This window comes from Prionailurus bengalensis, chromosome E4 (genome assembly GCF_016509475.1).
Source record: "Prionailurus bengalensis isolate Pbe53 chromosome E4, Fcat_Pben_1.1_paternal_pri, whole genome shotgun sequence".
Classification (NCBI taxonomy): Eukaryota; Metazoa; Chordata; class Mammalia; order Carnivora; family Felidae; genus Prionailurus; species Prionailurus bengalensis.
This window is the reverse complement of record NC_057360.1, coordinates 23,202,861-23,225,162: the sequence shown is the minus strand read 5'-3', so window position 1 is coordinate 23,225,162 and position 22,302 is coordinate 23,202,861. Positions and strand designations below refer to the sequence as shown.

Below are 22,302 nucleotides of genomic sequence, written 5' to 3'. Positions count from 1 at the left end.
TTGTCCGTTCCCCACCCCACCTCACCCCCGCCCCCCACTGGCTCACGTGCGCTCTCTCAAAAATAAATCAAACACTAAAAAAAAAAAGTTAGAAAGGACTTCCCTGACCCACATCTGAAGCTGAAGCCCTCATCACTCTCTTTCCACTTCCATGCCCTTATGTTTCTTCATAATATTCATTACCACATCCTATCTCACTATTTATTTACTATTTACTGTATTCCCCCCACCCGACCTCCATGATGAAGTCTCTGGAGAGCAGTTTAGTCTGTTTTATCTCAGTTCATAGAACAGGGAGTACCCTCTTTGATGACTAGAAAGAAAAACATGCAAAGAATGCCTCACAATAAGAAGTGGATGTATTCCATGAGGTTTTATAAATCTATCCTAAGTAGGATTCTCTGGAGAGACTTCATCAATTAAATGACTTGTTTCACTAATGAGAAGACTGAGGCCTAACCACAAGCCCAAAGTCACATGGTAAGTGTTAGAATCAGGACTCAAATAAGTTCTGCACCATTTCAAATACTTGTGCCTAAAGTCCCTGCTTTCTATTGAGTTTGGAGCATGTGGTAGGCTCCATACCATAAATTTTAAAAACTGGATAGAAGTTCAGTTCTGGTTCCAACTGGTTGACTGAGGATAGTTTTTTTTACTTAAAAAATTTTTTTGAATGTTTATTTTTGAGAAAGAGAGTTGGGGGAGGGGCAAAGAGCGAGAGTGAGACACAGAATCCGAAGCAGGCGTCAGGCTCTGAGCTGTCAGCACAAAGTCTGACGCAGGCTTGAACTCACAAATGGCAAGATCACGACTTGAGCTGAAGTCGGACGCTTAACTGAGCCACCCAGGCGCTCTGACTAAAAATCCAGACAGAAGAGATTTTATTTGATGTTCAGTTTACTTAAAATGTTTTACTTTGATTTTAGAATGAATAAGGTATACAATTGTAAATGCTAAAACACCTAACCATTGTGAGAAGACTTGTTCCTATCTCAGTTTTCAGTACTTTACAAAAATTAGCAAAATGAACCCTTATGACCTGGGGTGGTACCCTTATCCATTTTACAGTGGAAGAAACCAAGTTTCAGATGACTGGCAAAAGGTTGCACAGTTAGCAAGTGACGGGGCTTCTTGTGTTGACTGCCTGCAGGGCTAATGTTCTACTGAGTCAAGAAAACTGCACAGTTAGCATTTCATAATGTTTTGTAAAGATTTATCTGCTCTGTACGTTCGTTTTGTCTGCTTTTCTGAAAATGGAACACATGCATATTATATAAAAATATCATTTTGAAAGTTTTTATCACAAACCTTAATCAGTCTTATACTCATTTGCAAAAGACATCATATGTATATATTTGTCCTTTTAACGAACAATGGAAGATTAAAAAAAATCTCTGGAGAACTGCGGAGCTTGGCTATCAACACATCCCAGGGCATCACATATTTTCATAAAAACCATATGGAGACGAGCAAGGGTTTGTGCTCCCTCTCTCAGACATCCACTGATGTCAACAGCTGTGGTGATCCTAAACAAAGCAAAGTAGTTGGTTATGGTATGCCTCAAGAGTTTCTCATGAAAGTGCCAAATAACGATATTAACGAGAAGAAATGTCAAAACATGAAACACGTTGGTAAGAAGATCACCAAAGTTACCATGGATCAGGATGCAGTCCTTATGGCTCCTCTTGGAACTTAGAATTCTAGAGACCACTGGAAATGTAGGGAAATGCAAGTGCAAAGAAACATGGGACATCCCAGAGTGTAGGTGGCATATCATCTTTATCAGAGACTGCTGAGTAAGGTAACTACATTATTTCAATTTCAGCAAATTATATGATTCAAGAAGCACCTGTATTATTTAAAATTCCTAAGAGGAATTGGCAATACGTTATTTAAGGCAAGCATTTTTTTAAATTCTAAACTCATCTTAAATATTATTTAAAGACACAATGGCCCAAATATGATCACATGAAAAGTGGTGCATTACAGGGGGAGAATGAGTTGGAGGGAGAAAAACCTGTGGAAAGGAATATTCAAGAACAAAAAGGTCTGTAAATATTCCAGACATCCTCATAAAGTTGTCCGTAGGGTCCATTATAGCAGCAAAGAAGAGAAAATGGAAGAAAAGAAAAGGAAGTCCATCATTTTTTTTCTTTTTAATTGCTATCCACTCTGCCATCGCCTGGCTGGAAGAAAGGGGTGGTCGTATTAAGAATACTAAGTTTCCACAAGTTTCCATCCCTTTAAGACAAAATCCCGAGGACATAAGAATTAACATTTCTTTATGAGCTTAAACTATTCAACTGAGGGAACTGTGGAGACCAGAAACAAAGAGAATGACCTCAGGGCTTCTTTTTTCTGGGATCCCGAAGGAGTCAATTTCCGGCCAGTGTGTCTGCTCACCTATGCCTGCAATTCTTCAGTAGCAAGGGAAAGCTACACTTAAGTTTTAAACCTAAGGCTGAATAATACATCAGATGAAGAAAAGATTTGCCATTGTTAGCATTTTTTTGTTTTTGTTTTTGTTTTGGTATAACTCTGAATTAGAGCATCTTCTGGTTTAGACTGAAAACTTCAAGCTCGGAGATTTTTGATTTGGTTTGGTTTGGTTGGAATACCATAGCTTATGAAGAGAGCTCTGTGCCAGGAACGTGGAGATCTGTGTTCCCATCCTATATCTGCCGTTACTAGCCTGGCAGGCAGGAGCCACTCATTCCGTCTCTCTGATTACAATAAAGGGGTTGGATTAGATAGCTACCCGAAGGTCCCTTGCAGCTCTGTGAATCTTCTTTGAATTTTTATTCAAAAGCAGGAGTCTGTAAGAAATATCACATGAGCCACAGATGTGAGCCTCATATGATTTTTTTAAATGTTTTGTTTATTTTTGAGAGACACAGAGAGAGACAGAGCGTGAGCGGGGGAGGGGTAGAGGGAGGGGCAGAATCTGAAGCAGGCTCCAAACTCTCAGCTGTCAGCACAGAGCCAGACACAGGGGTCAAACCATCAGATAATGACCCCAGTGGAAGTCAGACACAACCCACTGAGCCACCCAGGCGCCCTGAGCCTCATGTAATTTTAACTTTTCTAGTAGCACATTAAAAATTTTGTAAAGAGATTACACTGATTTTAAATTATCTTATTTACATTTAATGTATTTATATATTTATTTCGCCATTAAGACCTAAATATTATCACTTCAGTATACAATTGCCATTAAATAATATTGATGAGATATTTTGCATTCTTTTCTTTGCAGACTTCTTTGCATTCTTTTCTTTGAAGACTACTAAGTCTTCAAAACTCAATGTGTATTTTATGCTTGCATCGCATCTTAGTTTGGATGAGCCACATTTCAAGCGCGCAATAGTCAAGTTTAGAAGGCTTGAACTTTTCTTACCTAAAAATTAACATACAGCCTGCCTTTCAAGTGGGATTACATTTAAAGTAGAAAAGCTATTCATTAAGATGTAAGGGTGATGTTGAGGGGATGTAAGGGAAGAGGTGATCATAAAAGGGGTATGACTTCTGATAGAAATTGCCAAATGAAGAGATACAGAAGGAAGCTGTGTCATGTGGAAGGTTGGAAAGTTGGACAGAGATGATGTGTGCACCTCCAGGCTTGGACGATAAAACATTTGCCCCTAGTCTGCCACTGACCCTCTTATCTGCAGACATAAGCAGAGTATCTAATTAAGGTCTTTGTCCCCACCCCCAAAAATAATGGAGCCCCATCAGGGGTTCCTAATCTGGGGTCTGTAGACCTTTATGGAATCTGCGGATGGAATTCAGTGGTCCAAAAGTTGAATGGGGGGCTATAACATCTTTATTTTTATTAAATTTCCAACTCAAATTCAGCATGTCCTTCAATTATGAATGGAGACAACAGACCGGTAGAATTTACCGGTACTTGTGACATTTTTTTCCTGTTTTACTTCCATTACAGATTTCTTTAAAAAATTTTTTTTAATTCCAGTTAGGTAACATCAGAGCATAATATCAGTTTCAGGTGTACAATATAGTAATCAAGACTTCCATACATCACCCTGTGCTCATCACAAGTGCACTGTTCAATTCCCATCACCTGTTTCACACATCCCCCCACCCCACCCCTCTGGTAACTTGTGACTTTATCATCCATAGATATCACAGATGTTTTCACAGCACATTTTATTAGCTGCCCATCTTAAGATAGCACTTCATCAAAGTAACAGCAGTTATTAGACCCACCATGAGACTTTGCCACTGAATGTATTAGTAAAGAAGCACATGTTTATTATATCACCGATTTTTAATATATTTTGATATCTGCATTTCTTTTATTTTTAAAATTTATTTGAGAGAGAGACAGAGAAGGAGCATGAGTGGAGAAGAGGGAGAGAGAGAGAGAGAGAGAGAGAGAGACAGAGAGACAGAGAGAGAGAGAATCCCAAGCAGGCTCCTCACCAGCAGTTTAGAGCCCGATGTGGGGATTGAACCCATGAACCATGAGATCATGACCTGAGCTGAAGTTGGACACTTAACCGACTGAGCCACCCAGGCACCCCGATATCTGCATTTCAAAAAAATTGGTTTCTTTTGTAATTCTGTGTATTTTTGTTTTCACTTAAAAAATGTCACTCTGAGAAGGGATCCATAGATTTCATCAGACTGCTAAAGGGGTCCATGCCACAATGCCCTAGATGGAAAGAGTATGGGTTCCTGAATGACCCACTCCCCTTCTCTATCCCACATGGAATCACATTGGATTGTGTAATGACTGGAATATACATTGTTATCACGTCGAGCCATGGGGATTGGGGGGGGGGGGGTGGGCGGGTATTAGTTTCAGCAGTTAAGCCCACTCTGCACTAATGTATAACTGAAATCTGACTTCAGGCCCTGACAATTGAGTATGAATATAACTAGATTCCATATACTGAAGAGAAGGGCACTGGCAGTGATGTGCTGATAAACTGATCTAAGAACAAAAAACAAAACAAAACAAAAAACCCATCCAGCATGGCTGATTTCAAGCTACCAACCTGACATCACTGAACTCTGAGTAAGGAGGGGATGCCCAGATTCAGCCAGTGTGAGCCAGCTCCGGCATACCACTGGGACTCCTCTCCCATGACAGATCCTAGAAAGGTGTCTTGCTTTGTCTTCCCTTGGTTTGAGGGGAGGGGTGTGTGTGTGTGTGTGTGTGTGTGTGTGTGTGTGTGTGGAATTTTGAGACTAGTTGTTGAAAGACTCCTATGGAAACCATTGTGTCTGACTCTTTCATAATGAATAAAGAATACCTTAGATGCAGTAATTTGTGAATTCAAAATGCTGTTGAAAAGAATCTAATTAGTACTAATTATAATACTAGAGTGTCCCAACAAATTATAATGCCATTGCTTCTGTAGAGGCATTTTGTGTTTAAACACTTTAAACATTAATTAATCCTCAGAACAAATGTGTGAGACAGGTATTATATGGCAGTGTCTGAAAGCCAATTATTTACTCTGGGAAGGCCTGGTACCCTAACTGATAGTAAAAACAAATTAGCATACATGTAGGATTGGGAAATCCAAGAATTAAATCACCTTCATTTATGACCTCCTTTTATCTTACTGGCCATTACTGCTGGGCATTTTACACATGGGAAACTGAAGGCAGCCAGCGGACACATCCAAAATCTTCAGAGAATCCAACTTCAGATTCGACAAGTCCTCAGGACAAGATCATGCCTGTTTTTAAAATGTGAAAGCTCCATTTATGAGTCTTTTGAGGCTTGTTTCCCAAATATTAATATTTTCTTTAATAATGAAGAAGTTGCCTAAGGTACCATTTTATTTAAAGTTAATTACAAGTGACCTACTATTCCTGCTTCTACATAAGCTCCACATTATGTTTTGCTAACATTTAGATGAATTTTAATTTCTGGACTACGCTATGTATAATCTTATCCACTGGAAGTACTCACTTCGAAAACTAGTCATTTAGAATTAAGATATGGAATCAAGGGTTTAGTAAATGTTTCAGTTTCTACCGAGAAATAAACTACCAGTTCAGCTCATTTAAAGTGGACAAGACACTATTCAAAGCCTATCAAGTCGGCACTCCTTTCCATTAAAGAAAAAGCTTTGTGGGGGCACCTGGATGGCTTAGTCAGTTAAGTGTAGGACTCTTGGTTTCGGCTCACGTCATGATCTCGTGGTTCATGGGTTCAAGTCCTGTATCAGGCTTTGCGCTGGCAGTGCGGAATCTCCTTGGGATTCTCTCTCTCTTCTCTCCGCCTCTCACATTCTCTCTCAAAATAAATAAATAAACTTAAAACAAAAAAAAAAATTTTAAGTTTTGTGGACAAGATCTGGAATTTCTGGAAGAACATTTGACATCCTATTACCTTTTTTCTGAGACATTCACTTGCCGGGCACATAGCAGACACTCAATAAATGTTCGTGTTTACAGTTCTTTTTATCATTACCATTCCTCAGACCAGGAGTTACCATTTTTAGTTAAGAATCAACATCCCAGTTGACAGGCACAGGTCTTAGCCATGCTCTATAATTCTTATTTATTTTAAGTAGCACGTTTCAATTAATGTCACTGATTAATTACTTTCCAACAAAAACATTTTAAATATTTATACTCCAGATATTACACATTTGCTATTATTGCTAATAAAATTTATCTTCATTCCAACTCCAAGCCTGTGTCTGTTTTGCTCAGGCATATCAGGCATATTTGCTTCAGGCATATCTATCTAACTCATTCAAGCATGACTTACATAGGAAATAATTTTTTAAACAAACATGTTTAATCCAAACGGGGGGGGGGGAACCCTCTGAATTCTTGGGAGCTAATTACAGAAATTGTCACTTGCCCTGTGTGAGCCCCAGAAGTAATGGCACATGTCCACTACTAACAGTGCCCTTTTTGAAAGAATAGCCACAATTTTCCTTCGTTTCTGAGTTGACCCCTGCTCATCTGTCCAGGACCCAACCCAGCCCCATGTCAGCAGCTCCTCATGCCGATCTGCAATCTGCTCCTCTCCCAGGTCAACTGGGAGTGTTGGTAACAGATAGTTCAGCTACATTTTCCAACAGATGTCCCAACAGACTTCAAAAACATAGTAGTCATATTGCTCTTTCCTAAAGACTGGAGACAAGAATCATTTTTTATATCTTCTATTTCCCTTCTCATCATGTTCATGTTTTCCTCTGCTTTAGCATATGGAACATATTTATAAAAGCCGTCTCAACATCCTTGTCTTCTGATTTCATCATGTCTACAATTCCGAAGTCAGTTTCTATTGATGGATTTTTTTCCCCTTAGAGTCATGGATATTTTTATTTGCCTGGTAATTCTTGATTGGATGCTGGATATTGTGAATTTTGCATTATTGAATGTGTATTTTTTTCCAATAAAACAATTATGACAAATTCTTTATTCATCAACCAACCCTTACAGAAAATATGAGAACTCACATTGCATGAAACAGAGTCACTGAGATGATTAAAGGAATCCTTAGTGATCACCTATTCCTTAGTCAACTTTAAAGTTCCCACACTGAGATGATACCAATCCAGACACCAACACAGAAAAATACTTCAATTGGAGTTCTCATCAGAAGACTCCAACTAGAAACAACTATGTATCTCTATTCTTTTTTTTTAAGTTTTTATTTTAATTCCAATTAGTTAACATACAGTGTTATATTAGTTTCAGGTGCACAATACAGTGATTCAACAATTCCATACTTTACTGGTGCTCATCATGACAAGTGTAACTCCTTAATCCCCATCACCTATTTAACCCATCCTTCCTCCCCACCCCCACTCTGGTAACCATCAGTCTGTTCTGTATAATTAAGAGTCTGTTTCTTGATTTATTTCTTTCTCTCTCTCTTTTTCCTCTTTTGCTCACTTGTTTTATGAATGTGTATTTTTTTGTATTTTTATAAAGAATGTTGAACTTTGTTTAGGCATGCAGTTACTTAGGATCAGTTTGATCCTTCTGAGGTTTACTTTTACATTTATTATTAAAGAAGGTCCAAATCAGTCTTGCAGGGTAACTTCTGCTTGCTACTACTGAAGACTCTGTACCCTATGTGTCTTCCTATTTTTGTGGGACTTCTGTGAGTCACATATTAAAGTTTTTGGATTGACCTTTTAATTTTTTTAAGTTTATTTATTTATTTTGAGAGAGAGAGAGAGACCATGGGAGGGGCAGAGAGAGAGGGAGAGAGAGAATCCCAAGCAGGCTCCACACTGCTTGCTCCACACTGTCAGAACAGAGCCTGATGTGAGGCTTGAACCCACAAATTGTGAGACCATAACCTGAGCAAAAATCAAGAGTCAGATGCTTAACTGACTGAGCCACCCAGGCACCCAGACCCTTTAAGTATTTTTTTTTAATATTGTCATCATTTGATCTTTTTGTTCTATTTTCTGCAAGATTCCCTCAACTTTTTTTTCCAAAGCAACATCTGGGTTTTTTAAAATTCTGATCATCAGATTTGTAATTTCCAAGAGCTATTTCTTATACAGTACTTTCATTTCTTCATTGCATCCTAAACTTGTTTTGTAAACTCAACACTTACCTTATTTTTTAGGATATTCGTTGAAATTTTTAAATTTTTTTCAACTTTCATTCATTTATTAAGCAAATAATTATTGATAATAAACTATGTACCAGATGTTGATGCAATTGCTGAGAATAGAGCAGTGAATGAAAACAGAGGCCCTGATTTCAGGAAGCTTATATTGTAGTGATGGCAGGCAAGCAATAAAAAAATTAACAAATAAATGTATCATACGTCTGTTAGTAATAAGCCCTATGCAGAATCCCATCCCATCAAACTCTTCTCCCTCTTGCTCACTACACTCCAGTCATTCCACCTGTTCTTCAGGACCTTCAAGTTCCTTCTCCTCCATCCCCTTCTATATACCATTCTCTCTACTCAAAATATCCTCCCCCTGGTTCTTCACGTGGATAGTAACTTATTACCCTCCTGAGCACCGTATCTTAAGCATATCTCATCTCCTTGCCCTATCAGTGCCATTAGTTTTCTGTCCCAGTACCCTTTTAATTCCCTTCATGATATTTATCAAAACTCATAATGTTGGTTATCTGTCTAATAGCCATTCATGCTTATTCCTTGGTAACTGAACCTGATTTTGTTTAGTTATCCAAGATCCTCCCTATAGTCATGTGCTTCAGAGAAGTTTGACTCTAGCCCTGGTCCAGGGGTGAATCTGGATGAGTCTAACCAAATCATGATAATTCCATACACTTGTCAGTGATGGCTTAGGAAGGATTGTGTGACCCAAATTCTGATCAGTGGAATACATAGAGGAGTCTCCTAGTAAGCCATCTGGGAAAGGTTTGCTCATATAAAGAAATTCACAGAATAGATAGTCCTCCTTTTAGTCTCTTGATTTACCTAAGAATGTGATACTTTCTGATGCTCTGGTCATCTTTTAACCATAAGGAGAACTAGTGCACAGAGAGTAGAAAGATACAAACAAGCTGACTTTTGGTGATATCACTGATCCACTAAATTAGTATGTTGTCATTCTTTATGTTTCCATGAGCTCTTAAGGCATCTACTAGATAATGAGTCTCAAACACCAGAGAGACGTCAATATAAGGACCAATGTATTAAATAATACTTACTTGTAAAACAAGAGTAAATGAGAAAAGAGAACATAATACTTATATATCTGACATAGTAAAATAATAAAATAAAATTGGAGGAGAATTTGGGTAGCATATACAAAAACTGTGTTACTACTTCTTAAAACAATTTGTTCAATTGTTTTCTACAATCATAACTGGTGGTGGTAGTATTTGTGTTGTCTGAGGTTATTGTTTGTATTAGGGGGAATGCATCAAATGAGAATTTGGGGATATCTAATTCTATAATCTTGTGATGGAATTGAGAACCAAGGAAAAGAATATATAGAAAGGTAATGTAGAAAACACTTTTTCCTAGTTCTATTCACTAAATAGGCACAGAAACAACGGCCAACCTGTCATTGCAATGAGCTTTCCTAGGCCCAAACTGTCATCTTGAAATACCATTTCCCACTAAAATAAATCAGGCTTCTTATAGATATTGCATATTCCAGGTACAGGGTAGGATATAAACAGGATGAGCTTAGAACATCTTGATCTACCAGATGCCAAGGAAGCTATTAAATACTACTAGGGTAATTTCAAAAGGATTCAGGAGCCAACTTGAAGGGGTTTTCATTCCCAATGATGGGAAATTCAAGCTTCAATAAGGATAAGAATTACAATGGAATTCATGAGTTCACAATAATATATATTTTTTTACTTTAGAGAGAGCAGGGGGGAGAGAGGCAGAGGGAGAGAGAGAGTCTTAAAGGAGCCTCCACACTCAGCACAGAGCCTGGTGCAGGACTCAATCCTAAAATCCTGAGATCATAACCTGAGCTGAAATTAATATTTTTCTAAATTAACTGATCACTGAGGCGCCCGGGAGGCTCAGTCAATTGAGTGTCCAACTCTTGGTTTCAGCTCAGGTAATGATCCCAACGTCATGAAATCAAGCCTTGCGACAGGATCTGGGCTGACAGTATGAAGCCTGCTTAAGATTCTCTCTCCCTCTGTCTCTCTCTCCTGCTCTCTCTATCTCTCTCCTTCTCAAATAAATAAAATGAAAAAAATTTTAAATAAATTAATTGATCATCTTTGGGGAATGACAGGAAAACAATAAATTATCTTGAAAATGGTAAATAAAAGGGATTAAGTTTTTATCCTGCCTTTCCTATACAAACTATAACAAGGGGTAACAAAACTGTAGATTACAAAAAGTACCATTCTATAAAATGATTCCAGCTAATAGATGAGAACAAAATGACATAATTAGCATATAACAATTTTTCAAACCCCAGTGAATTCATGGGTTCTGGCAATGAGCATCAATGGTTGCTAGCATCACAAGAAGAGACAACCAGATGTTATATACCTCCAAATGAAGACCACAGCACAACCCATAGTCTTGACAAAAGTCTTTACTCTGAGTCTGATCAAGTCTCACTATCACTGTCAATGTGTACAAAATCTAGAAGAAACGTGTCGACCTGCACCAGGAGCAAATTCCAGACCATAGAAAACTCTACATTTCAAATAGCCTGGATCCTCCTACAGATAATTTGCAAGTAAAAAAGTTATAAGGGAAACCTGTAGATTAAAAGAGATGTTTTTAAGTGGCCAGGACTAAACTATAGAGTTTAAAAGGCATTGTGGGGTGATAAAACTGTAAGGAAATGTAAGGAAGTCATTACTCTAAAGTCTAGGATTAGTGGTGTGGTACGTAGTCTATTATGGAAGTAATTCTCTGATGAAGCACAACTCACGTTATTCATGACTTTGTGGAGTCCCCTCCTCTTTAATCTGGGCTAGTCCCAAAACTTGCTTTAACCAATAGAATGTAGCAGAGTAATCCCATGCCATTCCAGTCCAAAGCCTTAAGAAGCTCTGGCAGCTTCTAGAAGCCGTAGCACTCTTGAAAACCCTGACCCACCATTTAAAAAGCTCAGTACCTTAGTGGCACCTGGGTGGCTCAGTTGGTTAAGAGTCCGGCTTCAGTTCAGGTCATGATCTTGCGGTTTGTGACTTCGGGCCCCGCATCAGGCTCTGTGCTGACAGCTTGCTCAGAGCCTGGAGCCTGCTTTAGATTATGTCTCCCTTTCTTTCTGCCCCTCCCCCGCTCACACTCTGTCTGTCTCTCTCAAAAATAAATATTACCAAAAAAAAAAACAAAAACACAAAAAAAAACCCACCTCAGTACCCTACAGGACAGACCATGTAGAAAGGCCACCTAGAGGGAAAGAAAGCCTTCCCATTTGAGTCTGGCCACCAGCCCATCCACCAACTGAATGTAGCCACAGGAATGACCACTTGTAAAATATAAGATGTACAACCACCCAGTTGAAGCCAGGGCAGATAGCAGAAGTGTGAGCAAATTAACCGTTGTTTAACAAGCCAGTATCTCTTGGGGGTAGTTTGTTAGGCAGCAATAGAGAACTGAAAATAGTGGTCACTGTGGGAGAAAACAAAGTGATTTAGGATTGGGATGGAGTATGTGGAAGCCTCTGGAATGGCTAGTGAAGTTCTTTCCATTTCTTGACCTAGGTGATGGCCACATGGATATTTGCCTTAAAGTGATTCACTATACTATACATTTGTTTTGTGTGATTTTCTGAGCTTGTGTTTTATGTTAAAATAAAATAAAATAAATAAAATAAAAAAATAAATAGCTTTACAAGAAAAAAGAAAATCCAAATCCACATGGTTTGGCACAGAGATATTTACTCTTCTTCCAAAATTCCTTCAGACTATGGACTTTTTAAAAATTGCTTAGGAGCTCCTAGTTAAAACTCTTAATATATTCTTATCCTACAGACATAAACATCTAAATAATAGCAAGCACAGAAATATAAATTTCTTTGGGTCCCAGACCTTGCAATTTGCAAAACTGAATTAATTGCTTTCATATCTCTAAATCTTTTCTCCTCGGAGTGAGAAAAACTATGTATACAAAACTATGTATACTATGTATACAAAGAAGAAGAAGAAGAAGAAGAAGAAGAAGAAGAAGAAGAAGCACTTTTATAAGCTGGCCTGCACTTTCTTATTGGCAGCAACTTGCTAGTCTCTTTTTAAAATGAATTTTCCAGTTTCAAAGGAGAAAATCTGTATTGCATTTGTGTGTGTGTGTGTGTGTGTGTGTGTGTGTGTGTGTGTTTTAGTTTGGAACTGTTAGAACTTTAACCCTTGTGTCCTATGTTTTTCTAAAGTGCTTTAAACAGACTGTAGCATATTAATTCTGTTTTTTATTCTTTTGTCTTTACTTCTGACTTCATTTTACATTTACCAGTGCACATTGCTGCATGTACCTTTCTTCTTAGAATGATGTCACCTAGCTTTGCTGACAAAAAAAAAAAAATTAAATTAAATTAAAATATCTGGGGCACCTGGGTGGCTCAGTCAGTTGAACATCCAACTCTTGATTTTGGCTCAGGTCATGATCTCACCATTTGTCAGGGTCTGCCCTGACAGCGCGGAACCAGTTTGGGATTCTCTCTCTCTCTACCTCTGTCCCTCCTCCTCATGAGTATCCATGCTCTCTCAAACTAAACATTTTTTTAATTAAAAAAAATAAAACCATAAAATACCTAGGAATAAATTTAACCAAAGCGGTGAAAAATCTATACACTGAAAACCATAGAACGATTATGAAAGAAATTGAAGAAGACACAAAAAAATGGAAAAAGATTCCATGCTCCTGGATAGGAAGAACAAATATTGTTAAAATGTCGATACTACCCAAAGCAATCTACATATTCAATGCAATCCCTATCAAAGTAACACCAGCATTCTTCACAGAGTTAGAACAAATAATCCTAAAATTGGTATGGAACCAGAAAAGACCCCGAATAGCCAAAGCGATTTTGAAAAACAAAACCAAAGCAGGAGGCATCACAATCTCATACTTCAAGCTATACTACAAAGCTGTCATCATCAAGACAGTATGGTACTGGCACAAGAACAGACACATCAATGGAACAGAATAGAGAACCCAGAAATGGGCCCACAAACGTATGGCCAACTAATCTTTGACAAAGCAGAAAAGAATATCCAATGGAATAAAGACAGTCTCTTCAGCAAGTAGTGCTGGGAAAACTGGACAGCGACATGCATAAGAATGAACCTGGACCACTTTCTCACACCAGACACAAAAATAAACTCAAAATGGATGAAAGACCTCAATATAAGACAGGAAGCCATCAAAATCTCGAGGAGAAAGCAGGCAAAAACCTCTTTGATCTTGGCCGCAGCAAATTCTTACTCAACACATCTCTGGAGGCAAGGGAAACAAAAGCAAAAATGAACTTACTGGGACCTCGTCAAAATAACAAGCTTCTGCACAGCAAAGGAAACAATCAGCAAAACTAAAAGGCAACCGACAGAATGGGAGAAGATATTTGCAAACGACATATCAGATAAAGGGTTGGTATCCAAAATCTATAAAGAACTTATCGGGGCGCCTGGGTGGCTCAGTCGGTTAAGCGTCCGACTTCAGCCCGGGTCACGATCTCGCGGTCCGTGAGTTCGAGACCTGCATCGGGCTCTGGGCTGATGGCTCAGAGCCTGGAGCCTGCTTCTGATTCTGTGTCTCCCTCTCTCTCTGCCCCTCCCCCGTTCATGCTCTGTCTCTCTCTGTCTCAAAAATAAATAAACGTTAAAAAAAAAATTAAAAAAAAAAAAGAACAGGGGCGCCTGGGTGGCGCAGTCGGTTAAGCGTCCGACTTCAGCCAGGTCACGATCTCGCGGTCCGGGAGTTCGAGCCCCGCGTCGGGCTCTGGGCTGATGGCTCAGAGCCTGGAGCCTGTTTCCGATTCTGTGTCTCCCTCTCTCTCTGCCCCTCCCCCGTTCATGCTCTGTCTCTCTCTGTCCCAAAAATAAATAAACGTTGGGGAAAAAAAAAAAATTAAAAAAAAAAAAGAACTTATCAAACTCAACACCCCAAAAACAAATAATCCAGTGAAGAAATGGGCAAAAGACATGAATAGACACTTCTCCAAAGAAGACATCCAGATGGCCAATTGACACATGAAAAAATGCTCCCCATCACTCATCATCAGGGAAATACAAATCAAAACCACAATGAGATACCACCTGACACCTGTCAGAATGGCTAAAATTAACAACTCAGGCAACAACAGATGTTGGCGAGGATGTGGAGAAAGAGGATCTCTTTTGCACTGTTGGTGGGAATGCAAGCTGGTGCAGTCATTCTGGAAAACAGTATGGAGATTCCTCAAAAACTAAAAATAGAACTACCCTATGACCCAGCAATTGCCCTACTAGGCATTTATCCAAGGAATACAGGTGTGCTGTTTCGAAAGGACACATGCACACCCATGTTTATAGCAGCATTATCAACAATAGCCAAAGTATGGAAAGAGCCCAAATGTCCATCGATGGATGAATGGATTAAGAAGATGTGATATATATACATACAATGGAGTATTACTCGGCAATCAAAAAGAATGAAATCTTGCCATTTGCAACTACATGGATGGAACTGGAGGGGATTATGCTAAGTGAAATTAGAGAAAGACAAAAATCATATGACTTCACTCATATGAGGACTTTAAGAGACAAAACAGATGAACATAAGGGAAGGGAAACAAAAATAGTATAAAAACAGGGAGGGGGACAAAACAGAAGAGACTCATAAATATGGAGAACAAACTGAGGGTTAATGGAGGGGGTGTGGGACGGGGGATGGGCTAAATGGGTAAGGGGCACTAAGGAATCTACTCCTGAAATCATTGTTGCACTATATGCTAACTAATTTGGATGTAAATTTTAAAAAAATAAAATAAATAAATAAATAAATAATCTGATTAGGAGATTAAAATTCACTGCCATAATTCACACTGGGTATTTTGTGAATTTTTCACGGTACATTTATTTTAATTGGATTAGAAACCATTACAAATTGAGCTCTTGCTGTTGCACTTTCTACCTGGGAACCCAGTTCAGAATTTCCCAAAGATTACAATGGAGTGCAACTACAATCAATCGGTTCAGTAGTCCAGCAAAAATAAATAAAACAATAAAAAGAATCACCATTGTCATTTTAGTAATTACCATTACTACAGCACCATTGATGGTGTAGTCCTCTCACTGCCAGTGTCCATAGAAAAAAAGAAATGTTTCATTGAGACCAGATCTTGATTCAGTGTCTGACTCTATGAGGTTCATCAAGGCATGAATTGGAGCCCAGGAGGGAAGGTCACTGTTTCTTCCACAAAAATAGGAGAATATGTTAATTTGTCTCAGTCTAGTGTTTATTTTTGATGATTTTAAGAAACTCTCAATTCATACTAAAGAAAGACTAAAGGTAGTAGAAAGTTATTGTTGCCACTAGAAATTACCAATTGGCAATAGTTTTCCTAATTAGAAACTCCTAGCTTTGTCAGTAGTTTGGCATGCATTTGGCATGATTTTTTATCAAAATATAATGTGATCAGCATATGTTTTTGTGTTATTTACACTGGGCACCCTCTCCTTCTTTCTCCCATCCCTGCTATTCCCACCTGGGAAGCTGTAATTCCTCACTTCCCAGGAGAATCCATTCCCTTCTACAAATTAAGAACTAACACCGATACTAATGGCAGAATCTTTACTGACTTCCTACTTTCTTCTGATTAATTTTTCTTAAAGGGACTCAACAAGGCAGCACTTAGTGTGCTGGTTATGACATTTGGGGCACAAGTACTAGAGACAATCAGAGTAAGATGTGTCTGTGGAATATAGTAACACAGATAACACTGGCTTAAATAAGATAGAACTTTATTTCTCTCTTATGAAAGCTCAGTGCTGGTATGGAGGTTCTACCACGTGAACCTAGGCTCCTTCTGTCCACTGACTCCATGCTGCATGAACTCCTTCTTAAAAGGACACCTCATAGTGAAAGACGCTATTCCAGCCACCATCACCATCTAGCCAATAGTATCAAGGAAAGGACACAGAAGGGCACACTCTTTCTCTTTAAAGTTACTTTCTGGAAAGAGCATACAACATGTCTACCTATACCCCTTACCAAAACTCAGTTACATGACCCCATCTAGTTGAAAAGACGCCTGGGAAATATTTTTACTCTGGAAGTTCACATGGCCAGCTAACATTTAGAAGTTCTAAAGAACTTGTAGAAGTTTTTTTTTTAAGTCTATTTATTTTGAGAGAGAGAGAGAGAGAGAGAGAGAGAGAGCACATGCTCATGGGCAGGGGAGGTGCAGAGAGAGAGGAAGAGAGAGAGAATCCCAAGCAGGCTCTGCACTGTTAGTGGGGGAGCCCAATGTGGGGCTGGACATGGTGCTCCACGTGGGGCTCCATGCGGAGCTCGAACTCACGAACCATAAGATCATGACCCGAGCCCAAATCAAGAGCCAGTCGCTTAACCAACCGAGTCACCCAGGCACCCTATAGAGGTTCTATTATTTTTAAAAGTAAGGAAGGGGCACCTGCCTAGCTCAGCTGGAGGAGCATGCGACTCTTGATCTCAGAGTCATGAGTTCAAGCCCAACATTGGGTGTAGAGATTACTTAAGTAAATAAAAACTAAAAAAAAAAAAAAGGGGGGGAAGAATGATATTGGGGGATAACCAGCACTCTCTACCACCCCTACTCAAAGAGGATTTAGTATATTACACAACAAAAAGTACGCACGAGTAGGACACAGAGGCGATCAGCAAGGTGTGCCCGGGCTCTAGCTTCTCTTCTCTGAGACTACGTTGGCCTGGCAGTGCTCCAATGGTGGCTATGTCTTTGAGCTAGCTCCCTTCCTACTTAGTTCCAGGCATCACATTCAAACGCAACAAAGTCCAAAAGAAGAAGGAAAGGAAGAATATGTCTCAACCCTTTGTCTCCTTTTAAAAAGGGAAGAAAACTTTCTTAGAAACAGCCAGTAAACCTCCCTTCAAGCCTCACTGGCCACACTGCATCAGAATCCCATGCCGCATATAATCACTGGCAAGGAGAACACAGCACCGTGATAGGCACGGGCCAATCTGCACCCACCCCTCAAAAGCCGTAAGTGGGGCTAGCCTCTCTGGGACACATGGCTTTACAGAGGGGACATTCAGTCCCCAAATAAAAGTGTGGTTCTGTTTTGAAAGAGGAATGGGGAAAAGATGTTGGGTTGATGTCTAATTGTGCCTACCCACGCTCCATATCCTAATTACCCATGACAATATACTGCCATTTCTAGCGAGATAAACTGGACTCTCAGATTACACTGTCATAATATCCATATAAATCAGACCAGTTCTTATGCCCATCTCCTACCCACAAATTACGACTGAAGAACAGGCAAATGTGTAGACTAGTACTATATACATCTAGATTAAGTAGACTACAAACATGTACAGTTCTCCCTATCTTCCATTCATCCTGTCTGTGGAGACATCACTCCAGACACTGTTCTGAGCATAAATTTCATATACTGCCACCCATGTGAACCCTTACGGTACAAGTATGAGAAAATCTCCCTATGAGAAATACAAGTTGTTTTTAAGCTGAAACTCATTTTCTTCATAAGCATCAGATCACCGATAAGCATTTCACTGGAAGCCATTGGGCCCTTACGGGTTAACTGGGACGCACTCTGCAGTAAGTCTAGGAAAAGAACGGTTTTCCTGCCACTTGCTGCTACCAGGCCTCCACATGTCTGCCAGTTCCCACCGAGACCCGTGTCTCCCACAATTCTCAGCTGTGGCACTGATTTTCCAGTACTTATTCTGACTCTACATAAGGATTTAGGAGGGAGTTTTCAGCTTCTTTTTTGTTTTGTTTTGTTTTGATTCATTAACAATCCAGTGGCAATTTTTAAAAGGAAATATAATTATTTCTCAAACAGGAAGGCATTGTGTGTTTTGAAGCTATAGTTCATTTTTGCATATCAAAGTTTAAAAAGTAAAAGGAAACGTGGCATAAAGAGAGCAAAGTGCCCTAAGTTGATCACCGGTGCCCGGATAATTTATGAGCTTTCTTTCTCATTGAAAGAAGACCCTTTTAAGTCAGTGCTAAAAGCAACACTGAGGGCTAACAGATAACACTGTCCCTATGATTACAACCTGGTCTTAGAATTATTTATTAATTGAAACATCGTATCAAGTGAAATTACTGAAAGTTTCCAGAAGCAATCCTAAAAATGTATTCTGTGCCAGGAAACATGAGTGTGGTAATAATTTTCAAAGCATCTTTAGAAATGAAGTAACTCCTCAATACTTCTGATATCCCTTCGCCTGGAAATTCACTAAATCCTAAGAAATAATGTATTTTCAAAACAACCATGTGATGAGCATCACTGTTAACACAAAGTTTCGATGCACACAAACTGAACGGCAGCTGTTAAACGATTTGTCTAAAAGCAAATGCTGATTCAGACTCATTAGCATACCAGAAGTAAGCTGCTTATAACACATACAAGATTAAGTTAACAAAACTGACTCCAAATATACTGACTAGTTATTCTCCATATGTTAGCAAAGTTTATCAAGCTTGAAGGAAAGTTATTGAATCAGCTACAGGGGCTTTCAAATCTATAATATTTCACTGGCAGCTCCTTTATGAGAAATAGGTCATAAAATTGTATTTAAACCTTACTGTCATATTTTCGATTGTTCTGCTTATAATTAAATCAAAACTTGAGAATATTTATGGGCTAAAGGATAGGCAAATCAGAGAAGATAGGACCATATATATACATATATATATACACACACATATACGTATATACATGTATACATGTATATATGTATATATACACATATATACATGTGTATATATATGTATACATGTGTGTGTATGTATACACACATGTATGTGTGTATATGTGTGTATATATACACATACATATATGTGTGTATACATACATATACACATATAAGTGTGTGTATATATATATACACATATATATAATTTTTTTACAGGGATCTGAGGCTTCAAAACCATCAGGAAATCACAGCCTCATGACCTTCATGTGCTCATGCACTAACAATTCACAACACCATGCATTTTTCCAATGCTCTTTTCTCTTTTGGCAAGACTAGTATTCTCAAATGAGGCAACGTCTCATTTTCTCTGGAGGTATTCTAACTTTAACTCCTCTCTTCCCTCTGCCCGTACATAACTTGAAAGTGTCCTCCCAAAGAATAAGGAGATAAAATTGAACAAGACTTGTGGATGTAATGACTGTCACACACTCTGCTATAGTTTTATGCATTCAGAACATATTCATTACAAGTCCTTTCTGTGCACTAGCCATCTCATACTTTTGTGAGGGTAATAATTTAAATTCACAATAAAATAAAAGGGTAACACATTATCTTTTCACATGAATACAAGGCTTGCACCAACTGTCACGACCATGAAGTCTTTAAGAACATTAATCCCTTACATTGCTGGACTTCCGATGATTACTGTAGATGGCCATGATTCAACTTTATGTGTCTCTAAGCTTTGCGGTGAAAGGAAGTCTTATAAAATAAATGGCATAAATATATTTTGCAAATAACTAAATGCAAACCCCTCCTCACTATGTTCTACTACGTTGTTCTTTCAGTCCCTTACACACTGGTGAAAATAAGCACATGGCCAAATTTGTAAGACTAAGGCAGCCTTAGTTTAGCTGTTTAACTAATATAAATAAGCCATCCATCTTTCTCCCATTTTAAATAAACTACAGCAAAGGAATACTTGACCAAGATTTATCCCCTGACAGAATGGGCTGTCGATGATCCTCTCTGCCTCCATAAGCACCAGAGCAGGAATCTGGAAAGTCAATTACATGGCTCTCAAGTGCCCTGATTTGATATCCTTTTAAAATGATTTTAAATGTTGTGGTGACTGAAAACAAATATGGAATAAGGACACTAAATAAGTGCTTTCCTATCAGGAAATTTCAGGGGGCCAGAAAGAGAACTTAAACAGGAAGAACTTAACCATTTCTTCACAGAATTAGGGTAAAACGTACAGTTCAATACTTAGTTTAGAAGGTATTTCTAAAGCCAGAAAAATACTAAATTCACAAGATAACTAAATAGGTAGTGGTTGTGGGCAAGGTTTGCTCTAGAATAGAGAGATGGGGTCAAATACACCCAGGAGATAGAGTCACGATTTTCTGCAGTTTCCATTTAGTCTGGGTTTTTGTTTTGTTTTGTTTTCTAAAGTTTTTTTGTTGCTGTTGTTGGGTTTGTGTATGTTGTTGTTTTGTTTTTCTGCCTCAGACTCTCCAGTGAGTCACTATGTCTGAAAGTCTCCCCAAATGAATTTCTCCCCATCTATTACTTTAGCTAACTGTTACAAAATATGCCAATGTTCCTCTTTTGTCCCCCCCCCCCTCCCCCGTCTCCGGAGAGGGAAAGAAACCGTGTAACCTGGGAGCATAATGACACGGTCCTTTCTGCCTCTGATGAAATCATCCACAAGTGATCTGAAGTTCCAGTGAAAAGATGTGGCCGACGCCGCGTTTTACAAAAACAGGCCAACGTTACCAGGAGGGAAATTCTGCTTTATAGGCCGGGAATCCCCCGGGAAGTCTCCAGAAACGAGGGATATCCCCGTGGCTCTCTTTGGGCAAGTTCAGAAAGAGCCCAGAACTGAGGCGAGGGTGAGGTGTTTCTGGGCCAGGTGCTGATCAGACCCCAAGGCGGGCTGAGCGGAAAAAAACGGGGTCGCGCCCCCACCCCTCGGCCTGCACCTGCCTCCCACCACCGTGCCGCGGCGCTTCCCAGAGCATCCCCCGCCGGCGGGCCCCCGGCCGAAGCGCAGCCCCGCCGGAGCCCAGGCGTGCGGCCCCGGAGCTGGGAGAGAGCTGGCCCCGCGAGGCGCCGTGCGCTCCCGAGGTCCCCACGCCCGCCGGTGGCGCGCCTCAGGTGGAGGGCGGGTCCGGCACCCGCTGGCGACGCGCCCTCTGGGGTCAGGGTCCGCGCGGCGGTGCAGGCCCCCCGGGCGGGCGCCCCGCCCCGGGCAAGACCCCCGCGCGCGCGTACCTCGGATGTAGGTGCACTTGCCCTCGTCCAGCAGGCTGGAGGCCGAGCCGCCCATGGCCGCGGTGCGCGCGATGCACCCGGGACGACGCTGACGGCTCCCGTGGGCGCCCGCTGCTCGCTCCTGGAGGTTGCTGCGACGGCGAACCCGGCTCTGCAGTTAAAGGACAAACTTCCTCCGAGAGGCGCCGCCTTCTGGGGCGCCTCCTCCAGGTCCGCGCGCGCCCTCTGAGGATCTGTGGGCTGGCCTGGGGGCTGTCTTCCCGCCCTGGCTTCGCTGGGGAGCTCCGAGGGGACGTCCAGTCTGGAAAGACTGCCCGCTCGTTCCTTCTCCTCGCCGGCCTTTGCTTTTTCCCCGGGTTATGGGCAGCCGAGAAAACACCGTGGGGTAAGTGCACAATTTCCCTAGTGACTGGAAACCTCTGTGAGCTGGAACCTTCGCCACTCACATGTCACAAGGTGGAATTAAAGACGTTGCTTTGCACGCCCTTTGGTACTAGAAGCAGCAGTTCGCAAGCATCACCTAAGAACTTGTTAGAGATGCAAAATTTCAGCTCCCCCACCCCTGTGTACCCTCTAAACACACACACACACACACACACATACACACACACACACACACCCGCCCCGGTTAGAAACTCCAGGAGTGGGCCCAGCAATCTGTGTTTTTCTCAGGGCATTCCAGGTAATTCTGAGGCCTGCTAAGGTTTGAGAACCGACAGTAAACTGTACCTTCCTTC

General features: G+C 40.2%; 1 protein-coding gene across 1 annotated transcript in view; it reads right to left on the bottom strand.

Annotated features, from left to right (window-relative positions):
- NIBAN1 (niban apoptosis regulator 1) overlaps positions 1–21,955 on the bottom strand; it is a 152,272-nt gene extending 130,317 nt beyond the window's left edge. The window contains exon 1 of the mRNA XM_043568867.1: positions 21,566–21,955. Within this exon, the coding sequence (XP_043424802.1) occupies positions 21,566–21,620 (55 nt within the window). The 5' untranslated portion in view covers positions 21,621–21,955. The remainder of the gene's footprint in view (positions 1–21,565) is intronic.
- Positions 21,956–22,302: the final 347 nt, after the last annotated feature.